This window comes from Dipodomys ordii, unplaced genomic scaffold (genome assembly GCF_000151885.1).
Source record: "Dipodomys ordii isolate 6190 unplaced genomic scaffold, Dord_2.0 Scaffold161, whole genome shotgun sequence".
In the NCBI taxonomy this organism is placed as follows: Eukaryota; Metazoa; Chordata; class Mammalia; order Rodentia; family Heteromyidae; genus Dipodomys; species Dipodomys ordii.
The window spans coordinates 294116-307773 of record NW_012267377.1 but is presented as its reverse complement, the minus strand read 5'-3'; the positions used below and the strand labels follow the sequence as shown (position 1 = coordinate 307773).

Here is a 13658-nt window from a genome sequence, read left to right as displayed (position 1 = left end):
AAGCCAGAAGTGGCGCTGTGGCTCAAGTGGTAGAGCGCTAGCCTTGAGCTGAAGAGCTGAGGGACAGCGCCCAGGCCCAGAGTTCAGGCTCCATGACCAGACCCCTCCCCCCAAAAAAAGAATCCAATGTACACCCCACAAAATTACGAACAAGTGAAGGGAGGATAGGGGGGGCTGAGGAAGAGAGTTGAAAAGAGAGTTGAGAGTTGATCGAGTATATTTTATTCATAAATTGCTTTGTTAAACAGCAACTCCTTTGTACATCTGTCTAAAGATAATAATGAAAAATGTGTTCAATAGTTTTTCCCCTTTAGTAATTCACTTCATGCTGATCTGAATGAAAAATGCCCACAGCACTGAAGTCACCCCAAATACTTTGAGAAAAGTGAGCCAGATGCCAGTAAAGATGACCACTAGGAACCTGGACATGCCCTCATGGTCTCCTTGCTTGGACTGGCCATGTTGCTGCCTACATGTGTTATTCTGGGGGTTGACAAACAACCAGGTGATATTTGTGGAGCTACAAAGAATTGCTTGTAAATCATGTTCTTAGCCAAGATTGTTTCCAGGTTTTTTTTATTTTTTATTTGTTGTTGTTTCTGTACCAGGGCTTGAACTCAAAGCCTTATGCTCTTGCTTGGCTTTTTTTGCTCAGGACTGACATTCTGTCACTTCCAGATTTTCTCTGATTAATTGGAGATGAGTGTATCATAAACTTTTCTGCCCAGGCCAGCTACAAATTTCTATCCTTAGTTCTTAGCCTCCCAAGTAGCTAAGATTACAGGAGTGAACCTCAGGAGGGCCAGGCCAAGCAGCTTAAAAAATATATATATATTAGCATTCTTGATCATGTGATATAATCAGTTGATGGGGGCAGGAAAAAACAGGTGACAGTCAGGGGAAGAATGTGGCCATCAAACTGTTTTTTTCTCTGTTGCTTGCATTGGGCAGTACAGTGTTTGGCTTAGGAGCCAGCTCTGACATCAGCCTGTCTGTTTTGCATCCAGGCTGGGTTATACAGTAGCTGCTCAACGCTACCCAATGACTCCATCTCTGATGTTTGCATAGCTAGTTCCACTGTGCTGAGCTACATGGTCTCCTAAATAAAAAGAGGCTCATCACTGTAACCAAACTCACAAGAGTACTGAGGGGATTCAGTACATTGACCACTGTGTCTGCTATATTTCCCAAGTTTCCATAGGTGATAGTTCCTAAATGAATGATTACTGGAGTTGTCATTTTCTACAGGATGAGGAAAGACAAAAAACGCCTCTTCTCTTCTAGAAGATTCCCTCAATTGATGACTCATGGAGGTATCTAACACTTGAGGCCACCTGCATCTCCCATCTAATATCTTCCACACATATTTATGGACTTTCTTTTTTCTTTCTTTTTGTGACCCTGGGCACTATCCCTGAACTTCTGTGCTCAAGGCTAGCATTCTACTGCTTGAGTTACAGCTCCACTTCCAGCTCTTTTGTAGTTTAGTGGAGCCAGGCTGGCTTCGAGTCATGATCCTCAGATCTCAGCCTCCTGAGTAGCTAGGATTACAGATGTGAGCCACTGGTGGCCTGGCTCAGACTTTCATCCTACCTGAATCAACATCTTCCCTAATACTGTGCTGCAGGTCTACTTTTTCCAGTTGCTGATCACCTTCTCTCGGTTTGGTGGGTAACTGTCACCCTAAAGTCAGCCTGAAGATCTGCATGAGGCAGTGAAGAACACGCCTGCTCTCTGGTGAATTGCTAGGTGGGAAACCTCCCTGGCATCTGTGGCTATATATATGTTCGCAGAATCATCTTTATAGGACAGACCTGAGTTTTCTCCTATAACATCCGGCCAGTGGTAGATGGAGGAATTGCTTGCTCGCACTGAGGGGCTGGGGGTTAATTGAAATAAACCAGTGAAGTTGGGGAACCATTGTATCATCTTGTGCAGTCTTGCTACAAGGTAAGTTTCCTTGAAGGAGCCATGAGAGAAGGAAGTCCTGGTCCATCGCTGAGCCTTGGGGGAATGGGAGGAAGACCAGTAAGCTTCCTCTGAACCTGGGTAGACAACTTGAACTCTGGCCTAGATTTCCAAGGAATCAGGTTTCATGGCAAAGGAGTTCTGAGAAAAGGTGACCCAACCCAGAGAGAGGAGGGCCTGGGTGCCACATCCACTTCTGTCTATGAGATCGATGTCCACTCATCTTTCCCCACTGAGATTTCTTCTTTTAAGTTGGAGGACTAGAAGTCCTCAGCTTTAATGAATTCAGAAGGAGAGAAGAGAATTACGCAACATGACATCTTCTGAGGGAGACGTGAGATTGGAAAGCAGAACTGGCTGGTACTTCCTGCCACTGCATCTGAGAGGCCTTCTCTCCCAAGCCTCTGTTTCCTTTCCTGGCCTCTGAATGATCCATCTCTCCTCTATAGCGCTTTTATTTCCTGCTTCCTTTGCTCTGCTTAGAAGCTACGGATGTTGAAGATACTCAAATTCTCCCTGTGTATGTTAGTCTCAGAATTTTAATGTCTGAAGGCTCTGAAATGAGACAGAAGCTGTGAGCCTAACCTCTTGTCTGTTTTGCTAATTCTTTCCCAGAATTAGCAGCGAGGCTCTTGTCAGCCTGAGAGGCTTTTGAGGACATGATGGTGATTGTACTGTTGAAAATCTGCCTAGGCAAAGGCTGGCTGTTATAATTCTATAGAAATAAATCTCCCAGAAAACAATGTGTGGACTCAAGAACCACACTAAAAGATCCAGGTTTGGTGATTTTTCTCATTCCTTCCTGGTAAAGAAGCATGTGGATTAACTTGAATAATCTGACGAGACTGGAGGTTCATGGCACCCAAGCCACGTGTCTTAAGTCCTGAAACACACTCAGAAAGTAGCTAGAGCATCATTATCCTGAGACAAGGCACAACGCAGCACACGCATAATAGAATGCAGTTGGAAATTGCTAGGATGTACTGACTTCCCCTTCCCCTATGGCCTCTTCACTACCAGGTTATGGAATGTTGGAGTGTCAGAATGGGCAATGGATTGATGCTGCCTGGTGAGCACATGGCTGTGAACATATGGAGAAAGAAAGGAATGAGTCATCTGATTGCAGATCACCCCTCCCTGTCCTGTCTACAAGAGCCCCTGCCATTCCATGCCCACTGGATTCAGTGCACATGTATACATAACTGTATGTGTTCTTCTCTTGATCTTGGCAAGACAAAAAGTAACAAGAAGGGAATCACTCAGAGCTGGAAGCTGGTCCAATCTGAACCCTCATCTTCTGCATGAATCTCCCTAAGACAACCCAGGAGGCAAGCCTTCAAAGTCCTTGTAATTATTCCTCTTGTCACAGTGTTGGGTCATGCATGGAAATGTGCCTCTGCCCTCCCTCAGCCTTCATCTTGAACTTCTTCCTTGTCTTCATCTTTGCCTTTATCAACCTCCCCACTGTTTGATTCACAGGACTGGCATTTGTAGATGGGGTCACACTTCACCATAGCTTGACCTATTTAAATTTTTTTCCATTAATTAACAGGAGTTACTTTCCTGAGAAATGGAAGATAGTGAATTTTCCCTTTGATTTCTAATACTAACTACCGTTTTGAAAGCTGGAAACCTAGTATTCCACTCCTCATTTCAGATTAAATACTTCTCAGTATTTTTAATTGCTCCCATGTCATTTTTATTTTTTTTTATTGTGCCAATACTTAGGCTTGCACTCAAGGCCTGGGTTTGGAACTCAAGTTCCTGAATTTTATTTGTTTTGTTTTGTTCAAGGATGGCACTCTTATCACTTGAGCCACAGTTCCACTTCTGGCTTTTTTGGTACCTGGGCTGGCTCTAAACTACAACCCTCAAATCGCAGCCTTCTGAGTAGCTAGGATTATAGGTGTGAGCACTGGCACCCAGCATTGTGGTGATTTTTGACTCTTGTCTATCCTTCCTGTTTTTCATCACATAAGCTGTTAAGCACTGCGGATTATATTTCTTAAAGATTTGTCCTATCTGTTCTCTAGTAGGTTCAGTGGATTATTGCCTGGCCTTTAACAATATCCCCTTAGCTGGGCACCGGTGGCTCACACCTGTAATCCTAGCTACTCAGGAGGCTGAGATCCAGGATCATGGTTCAGAGCCAGCCCGGGCAGAAAAGTCCTTGACACTCCTATCTCCAATAAACCACCAGAAAACCGGAAGTGGCGCTGTGGCTCAAGTGGTAGAGCGCTCGCCTTGAACTGAAGAGCGCAGGGACAGCGCCCAGGCCCAGAGTTCAAGCCCTACAACCAACCAAAAAATAATATATATCCCCTTAGCTGGGCTCAATATGCTGGTCTCCATCTCTTCTAATCTATCTTTAACACTGTCATCAATGAATGAAGACTTGTCATATGACTCCCTCAGGGGAATCAATTCCTGGGCTCTCCCTGATCGATACAAGGAAATTAATGTCCTTTTTCTCCTTCCTTCCTTCCTTCCTTCCTTCCTTCCTTTCTTTTCTTTCTTTCTTTCTTTCTTTCTTTCTTTCTTTCTTTCTTTCTTTCTTTCTTTCTTTCTTTCTTTCTTTCTTTCTTTGTCATAATCCATCTTCTGCCTATCACACCAGCCTTGTGTTCCTCAGTTCCAGATCAGGTCACAGACTAATTCCATCATCCCTCACAGTCCCTAACGCAGCTGGGTTTCCTGAGCTCCTTGCATGTGCAAGTCTTCTGCAAGTCTGATAAAACTCTCTTTGTCTCCTTTCTCTGGAACTTGCATCTATCTCAAAGGAAGAGACCGACTATGAGAAATAATGCCCCAGAGCTAGAAAGTATTTGAAGTCTGACTATTCCATTTGCCTGTTTGATGGTCAGGTCTCTTGTTTAGCCCCTAACTACTGGTTAAGCACCTTCTAGAAGGTGTGTCCCTTACCTTTGCCAAGAAGTGAGCTACTTATATCTATCAATAAACTATTTAATTTCCGAAAATCCATGATGGCAATATTTAGGGAGAACATGTTTCTTGGCAGTACTGAAGTCTGAACTCAGGACCTCAGGCCCGCTTGGCAGGTGCTCCACCACTTGAGCCACATCCCCATCCCTATTTACTTATTTTTCAGATAAGGTCTTGTATTTTTGCCTCAGGCTGGCCTTGGACTTTGATCCTTCGACTTCTGCCTTCAGAAAAGCTTGCATTGCAGGTGTGCACCAGTACAGCTGGCCCTGCATAGTGATAAGTTTTAATGCTCACATATTTATTTTCCTTTTTTTTTTTTTTTTGGTTGGTTGTGGGGCTTGAATTCTGGCCCTAGGGCGCTGTCCCTCAGCTCTTCAGCTCAAGGTTAGTGCTCTACTACTTGAGCCACAGCACCACTTCTGGTTTTTCTGGTGATTAATTAGAGATCAGAATCTCACAGACTTTCCTTCCCAGCTCACTTTGAACTGTGATCCTTGGATCTCAGCCTCCTTAGTAGTTAGAATTTACAGGTGTGAGCCACCAGCGCCCAGCTACATATTTCTTTTTTGACAAAAAGATGTTTGGATAATGTTATAGAGGACTGTGCATTTCTAGGTGGCAGTGTTTTCAAAATTTCCATTTTATTGAATGAGTTGGTGTTTTAGGTACCAGATATGAAAATAGAAAATCCAGTCATGGCCCTCAGCATACTTTTCCATCCCCAGTTGACTTTCTAGGTTGTTTTAAGAACTGTTCATTTTAGTACTGCCCCTGATATCCTAAGCAAACTGAACTATTCATACCCCATTCTGCAATACATAATGATTTTTTCTTGTGATCTTTGTGTAAACTACCCCCTAGGAAGGAATGAACTGTGATACAATCCTGTTGATTGGAATATGTAAATATAATATGTAAATAACTACCACAAAGAATTCTGGAAAGACTTTACTTCTAAGGAGTATGGCTAAGAGCACACACAGTCTTGAATTTGTTTTATGAACCTGTTTTGCCTATTCTACTAGGTGTATATTTCTTAGGATCAATGCCCTGGCTGTATTTGGTTCTTTTTCTTTGTGTTTCAGGAGGAGAAGCCCTATGTATCCCATAGTTTCTATGAGGGTTTTATTGAAGAGAAGGGTTTACTGGAAGGGGAATATCTGGGGATATATCCTGGGAATATCTGAATCAGATAGCTTTGATTTACTGTTTAATGCACAGCAGAGTACCTGTGGTGCATCAAGCATTGTAGCCCCTGCTTCGGACTAAAAAGACAAGTATGGCTCAGTCTGTCTGCTCTGCCTCCTGGAGGAAGCTGGTATAAGAATAAACAAATGCACCATAGTGCAGCCCTAACCCAGAATCACACAGCTTTTGGGTGGTGAGTCTATGATGAAAATCCAAGTCTACACAGTTTCAAAGCCATGAAAACAGGACGCTTCCACTCAAAGGGGTTTGTTTTATTCACAAACTAGGTCCTCCAGAAGCTGGGAAAAGCTGATGAGACGAAAGACGAACAGTTTGAAGAATATGTCCAGAACTTCAAGAGGCAGGAGGTGAGTCCATTTGAGCTAGTTTTGAGAGAGGGAAGCGATTTAACTGAATGTGTGTTTTTAGGATAGGGTATGGCCTGTGAAAGTTTAATCCTTTTGTGGAGAACAGTGGGAAGGGAAAAACTTTAACTAACTTTGATGGGGCCTTCTGGAAAGTGGGGTGTGTGTGTGTGTGTGTGTGTGTGTGTGTGTGTGTGTTGAACTCAGGGTCTCGTGCTTTCACTCTCCCACTAGCGCCACACCTCCACGTCTGGGTTAATTGGAGATAAGAATCTCTTAGATTTGTCTGCCCATGCCACTCGGCCTTCTGCAGAACTAGCATTACAGGCATGAGTAACCAGCACCTGGCAAGCAACTGGTTTTTATAAAGATATCAGGGTACAGTCCTCACAATCGAATACTAGTGCTTTTATAAGAAGAGAGACAGTGACAAGGGACACACATGCTCCCTATTTCTTGTCATTTGATGCCCTGATCTGCCTCAGGAAGAAGACCGTCGTGAGATGCAGCTCCCAGCCTTTCGCTCCCTAAACCATGAGCCAGAGCAAACCTTTTTTTGATCGGTCATGAGGCTTGAACTCTGGGCCTAGGCGCTGTCCCTGCACTCTTCAGCTCAAGGAGAGCGCTCAACCACTTGAGCCACAGAGCCACTTCTGGTTTTCTGGTGGTTAATTGGAGATAAGAGTGTCAAGGACTTTTCTGCTCGGGCTGGCTTTGAACCGTGATCCTCAGATCTCAGCCTCCTGAGTAGCTAGGATTATAGGTGTGAGCCACTGGTACCGGCTCAGAGCAAACTTTTTTAAAAAAATTAATTGCTTCATTTGTGGTACTGTACTACTAGCAACAGACAATGGAGCAGCACACATTATAACCAGAAACCATTAAAACTGAAGAAAGAACAGATGAGGTTGGATTAACTCCAGGGGAACAATTGCTAATTCTGGAGATGCTTTTGTAGAAGACAAGGCAGGAAGTGGGACTTCAGGAAGTGAGTGAGACTTTAGGAAATGAGTGAGGACTTTAGGAAGGGAATGGGGAGCATAAAATTTTGCTTTGATGTTCAAGACGTTTTCAATTTAAAGGAAAGATGGTTTTTAACCATTGGTATCTCACTAAACGTTACAGAGGCAGTAAGCACTTTGGGCAAAATGAGTTCAGTTACTGTATGCTTCAAGTTCATGAATTTTTAAAAAAAATAATAAGTAGTTGTACAAAGGAACTGCCATTTAACAAAGGAGTATATGAATACAATTCATCTTGATCAGTGTCACCCCCTTTTTTTTATTAAGTTTATGGGTTTAGCAGTGTTTATATCTTCTTCAGGGAGTGAGATTTGTTTATTTGGTTGGTTGTTTGCTTTGCTGATGCTGGGGCTTGAACTCAGGGCCTGGGTGTTTTGTCCCTTAGCTTTTTAAATTCACAGCTGACAATCTACTCTTTGAGCCACAGCTCGTCTTCCAGCTTTTGGTTGATTAATTGAAGATAACAGTATCATGGACTTTTTTGCCCAGAATGTCTTTGAACTGCAGTCCTCAGATCTCAGTCTCTTGAGTAGCTAGGATTATAGGCATGAACCTATAGCATCCAACTAAAACCTAACCCTCTGAAGATGAAAAATAGTTGACTCTTTTAATGTATTAAAACATACATAAACACGAATCAGTTACATAGTTGGAAAGCATATCTTAATATTACATTCTTTGAATAGTTTCTAGTATTAAATTTTCATGGAAAAATATGGATATAATTTGATAGTCATGCTCTGCATTGTCTACAATCTTTGTAGACAAATCAACCAGTGGATCCGTTCTTACCAGTCGTGATTTGGGGTGCAGTAGTGGCATTTCCTTTCGCCTAAGACTGTCAAGCTGGAAACTGGATGTCCTGTTAAAATGAGAGTGCTGCTGATTGATTATACCTTCAGGAGGAGGAATTTACTGAAGCTCTTCCTAGAGCATGACTTAAGAGGGGAAAGGGCAGAGAGAGTAGAACTGTAGAGTTAGGGGCCTGGAATAAAATGGAAGAAGATTTTATCTGTGAAGTCAGGTTTGTAGAGCAAAGTCAAGGTTTTGAAAATGAATACATAGTATCTTGAGGCAAATTGGGCCTCATTCCCGGGGAAAATTAGAGCATCAAAAGCTTCAAGTCAATAATCTAGTTCTTAAGAAACTAGAAAAAAGAAATGCAAAAACAAATTAGAAGCAAGCAAAACGGATGAAAGAAAATGGACAGGGGCAGAAAAATCAATGAACGTGAAAATAGACAAACAGTAGTGAAGAGAATAGAAACAAAAAGCTGATTCTTTGAACAAAATCAATAAAATCGGTTCACCTCTAGGCAAGATGACAAAAGGATAGAGATCTCCAGTCGCAGAAAAGAAATAAAGGATATCATTTTGGACCTTCTGGTCATTTAGAGGATAATAGGAATATTACCATCAACTCTGCACTAAAACATTTGACAACCACAATGATGTGAGTCCTCTACAACCACAAACTCACCAAGGTGAAACAGGCTATCCAAATTGTCCTGTGACCATTAAAGACAGAGAGTTTTCCATTTAAAGCCTCAGAAAAAGAACCTTGGGGGCCAGATGGTTTCCCTGGAGAATCATGACATTTGCAGAATCATTCCCAATTTTCCACATTCTTTTCTAGAAAAATAGGAGGCTGTAATTCTCACTTCCTAATTCTAACTGAACCTATGACTAGCCAGTAGCTGCATATTGGTGTTTACTGCTGTATTGGGGTCTTTTAATCAGTGTAATTCTGTCTTCTTCCTTGAGCATGAAAACCTTGCCTGCCACTGTCCTCTCCATGTGCCCTTATATAACTAGTCCCGATGTGTGAGTCACCTTATCTCCCGTGAGGCATGTGTCCAACGAGTCTCCTGCTTTCTAGCTGTGGGCTGGCTGGTACTCATGGCTCCTTCCTTTTCTTCTCCACTCAGGACTTCTGTCCAATGACTCTCACCCACTCACCCACCAACAGACAATTTCCTAGTTCTCTGCCAGCTGGGTTTCCTCTACATCTACATCTGGTTCTGTGCCTCCATAGACTCCCCTACCCGACTGCCATTAACTCTGTGCACCAGTGGAAACACCTAATTGTGTTGTCACCTAATTTGTTTATGTGTGTGTGTTGCTTAAAGTGACTTCTATTCCTTTGTACAATCATATTTCCAGCTAGACTCCACATGCTCAAAGATCTATTCTTTCACTGGATCCAATTTTAGTTTTATTTATAACGTTGGATTTACATGAGCTGTATACTTTTGCTGATGGAATGAAGTGTTTAATAATGGTCTGGTTCTCTACTAAATGGAACAGGTTTTGTTTTCTTTCTTCCATTTAGTGCCACAGATGAATTAGGTCAAGGAAAGAGGACAGGTGTAATGTTGGTATTAGAAATGAAATAAATATTAAGATTACAGAGAAATGCAGAAAAGATCTAGAGCCGGGGCCTTTATATTGTACCCAGATGTATCTGCTGCCAGGCCTTCCCACAGAAGTCTGCTGTATTGACAATCCTGGTAGGTTAGACTTGCTTTAAGGTATTAAATCAATTCTATACATACAAAGCACATCTTTCCATTAAAACACAATTACAAACCATGTGCCGGGGGCTTGTACCTGTAATCCTAGCTACTTAGGAGGCTGAATGCCAGAGGATGGTAATTTGGGTCTAGCCTTCATAATAAGCAACAAAAAGGCTGAAGGCATGGCTCGAGTGGTTGAGCACCAGCCCATCAAAGAAGCTAAATCAATGCTGAGTTCAAACCCAAGCCCCATAAGTAAAAAAGAAGGAAGGAAGGGAGACAGAGAGGAAAGAAGAGGAAAAAAAAAGGAGAGGGAAGGAAGGAATGGGTTGGGAGGGAGGGAGAGAGCAAAGGAGAAAGGAAGGAAACGCCATTACAAAGGAGTGATAATCTTTTCTAAAAGCATACTGGCCAAATGCCTTTGGTATGTTTTGATAAAATAGTGGATGTGACTTCTTATTAATCAGTTAAATTAAGGTCCTTATAGTCACTTACACAATATTTCATTACTTCTTACTATACAATGCAAGAAGCTTTATGCTTCTTAAGCATAATTGTAATAATAGATACCTAGTAAGCCTGGCAAGTCCAGCCTCCATTTCCAGACCAATTGCATGTACCTTCTCTTCCTTGTGAGGGAAGCTCATCGTTTAATTTGTAGGATCTTCTTCAAATGAGCCCCAGTACTGGGATGCAGAGAATTGGCACATCTCCCCTCCATGCTGAGGAAGAGGATCTGAAGAGGTTGTGAGTATTTGCATAAGTGGGCTGCAGCTGGATTGTAGATGTGCATCCATTTTACTGGTTTCCTCTGCAATTCTCTCTCCTAAGTCACCCTGTGAGCTTGTGTTGACATTACTATTGGAGTAGCATACCAAATGGAAGAGATGCATTAGTAGGTGGCCAACTGATACCAGGAGCTGTAAGGAGATTTTCACTAGAGCTGTGTGCTAGAATATATACCAGTGCATTATGTCTTCATAATTGACAGACACAGTGAAATTTATAGTAGTGGTTCCTGGGTTGTACTCTAGACTTCTGAGTCTGGTCATATAATTTGCTCTGTCCCTTGAGAATCATCTTGGGATGTTAACAACTTGTATATAAGCCTGAGATTGCACAGAGATGGTAAAGAGAATCATGTTTTTAATTACATGTCAGTTTGGATATACCCCTAAACCTGATTTTAATAACTAAGAATCATCCCAGGAGCTTAAACATTCTTCTAACTCCCAAGCCTCACCAAAACCAACCTTAGGGAAAAAAAATCATGGAAAAAGTATTTGTATTCTTAAGACTCCTCTAGTAGGGATTTGGTGTACTGTCTACCTAATTCTATAGTGAAGTATAATTATACATTTATACTTTTACATAGAGGAAAATTGAATATATGTCAGAAAAATTTCATTTGGGGAATGAATTTGATTATTTTCATGACTGCTGGTACTCATGTTTTATAATTTCTTCAGACATAAATTTACTACATTGCTTTGATTTTTCTTATATTCATTGTTAAATAGTTTTTGTAAATTTGCATACATGATTCCTCTGTACTCTGGGATCCTTTCTTTACTGTGATATTTAAAGTCATTAAAGCATTACATTCTGCTGGGCACCAGTGGCTCACAGGAGGCTGAGATCTGAGCATCACGGTTCAAAGCCAGCCCAGGCAGCCAAGTCTGAGACTGTTACCTCTAATTTACCAGCAAAAAACCAGAAGTTGAGTTGTGGCTCAAGTAGTAGAGGGCTAGCCTTAAGCCCCAAAGCTCAGGGACATCATCTAGGCTTTGAGTTCAAGTCTCAGCACGCCCCATCTCCCTGCCCCCTCTCCCAATAAAACTTTCTGAAAACTGTCTCTGTTTGATTCTTAGAAGTACAGATTAAAAAAAAAAAAACAAGATAGCAGCCAGGCATCAGTGGCTTACTCCTGTAATCCTAGCTACTCAGGAGGCTGAGATCTGAGCATCACGGTTCAAAGCCAGCCCAGGCAGAAAAGTCCGTGAGACTCTTATCTCCAATTAATCACTAGAAAACTGGAAGTGGTGCTGTGGCTCAAGCAGTAGAGCATGCACTTTGAGCTGAAGAGCTTAGGGATAGCGCCCAAGCCCAGAGTTCAAGCCCCACGACCAAAAAAGCAAGATAGTACTATATGTTTCTAAAGTGCTTGTGCAGGTTGGGTTATATTCCTCATGAAGATTCTTTTATGCTTTATGACATGCAGCTGAACTTAATTCAGCCAAGAACTTCTGCCAAGAGAAGGTGTTTATCATTTAAAAAGTTATTGAGTTGAATACTAGTGATACCCAGTGTGTACTGAGGGCATACTTTGCACTGGGTACATTCTGCTGAGATTTTGTGGGGATTTTCTGCCTCCACCTTTATGACTGTTCAATGAGATACGTTGGGTGATCATCTTCACTTTTCAGCTGAGAACTAGAGAGATGCTAAGTGATTTTGTCAAGACTGCACAGTTAGAAGTAGAAGAGCTCATATTTTAACGCCAGGCAGTGAGATCCCAGCACCCACAGCCTCCTCCACTGTGTGATAAGAATCACATTGAATCAAGCTGTGGAATCGTGCACTGTGGAGAAAAACAAGTGAACAAATTTGACATCGTTATTTATAGGCAAGGCTTATATCGTGAGAACACAGAGGTGGCATCCTTAGTGAATTTGTCCCCTTTGATCAGCAGTTGACTTTTCCTGGCACCCTCCCCTCTCACCACTGGCATTGGGGCATCGAAGTGGCAGGAGGAGGACCAAGCACAAAGGCCTGCCGGGATTGGAACCCTGAGCAACATTTTAGCCTCTGTGCTCCAGTTTCTCACTTTGAAAAGGTGCCATCCTCGTGGTACCATGGTGACACAGCACAGCTGTGACACATGAGGCAGACTCCAGGGACATAGGCCACTGGGCAGTGTTAGATGCTACAATTGACTGGCTGTGTTGACAGCTTCTACGGTGGGCATTGCTCAGTTATGGAGGAACCGTGGTTCCCCAAACTCTTATATGGAGGGGCAATCTCAAGTACCTATGAATGTGACTGTATTTACAGATCAGTTCAAGTAATTAAGTTTAAATAAAGCCATACAGGTGAGCTTTAACCCAATGTGACTGGTGTTCTTAGGAGAAGAGTCAGAGGCATCGGAAACACACACACACACACACACACGAGAGAGAGAGAGAGAGAGAGAGAGAGAGAGAGAAAGAAACAGAGAGATAGAGAGGGAGAGGGGAGAAAAGAGAAGAGAGGATAAAGAGAAAGAGGAAAAACAGAATGGTTTTCCAAGTCAGAGAGTGCAGCATATCTTTGAACTCCATGCAGCCTGCTGCTGGAATGAATCTATAGCTCTAGAATTATGCAGTTTTCTCCTGTTGCACACACAGTGACCTACCTTTTCCAAAAGATCTGAACAGGACAGTATAAACTGAAGGTAATGTGGCCTATGGGAAATGAAGGGGAGAAGTTGTAAAATTATTAGCTAAGTGCTCTGATTTTGTTTAGTTAAAAGGTAGAAAGTATGCTAGATTTTTTTGTTTTATGATTATAGATATTCCTTGAGAGTTGATGATATAAAATTGAGCCACAGATCTAAAATAAAATGATGGAAAGTGAAAAGTGCTCTTCATTGCCCCTTCCCTCCTACCCTCCCAT

At 42.2% G+C, this 13658-nt stretch overlaps 1 protein-coding gene across 1 annotated transcript in view; it reads left to right on the top strand.

The window, feature by feature from the left end:
• Positions 1–2281: 2281 nt before the first annotated feature.
• The window catches only part of Amph (amphiphysin), a 95054-nt gene continuing 83677 nt past the window's right edge, over positions 2282–13658 (top strand). The window contains exons 1-2 of the mRNA XM_013033001.1: positions 2282–2302; positions 6390–6470. Of these exons, the coding sequence (XP_012888455.1) occupies positions 2282–2302; positions 6390–6470 (102 nt within the window). The remainder of the gene's footprint in view (positions 2303–6389; positions 6471–13658) is intronic.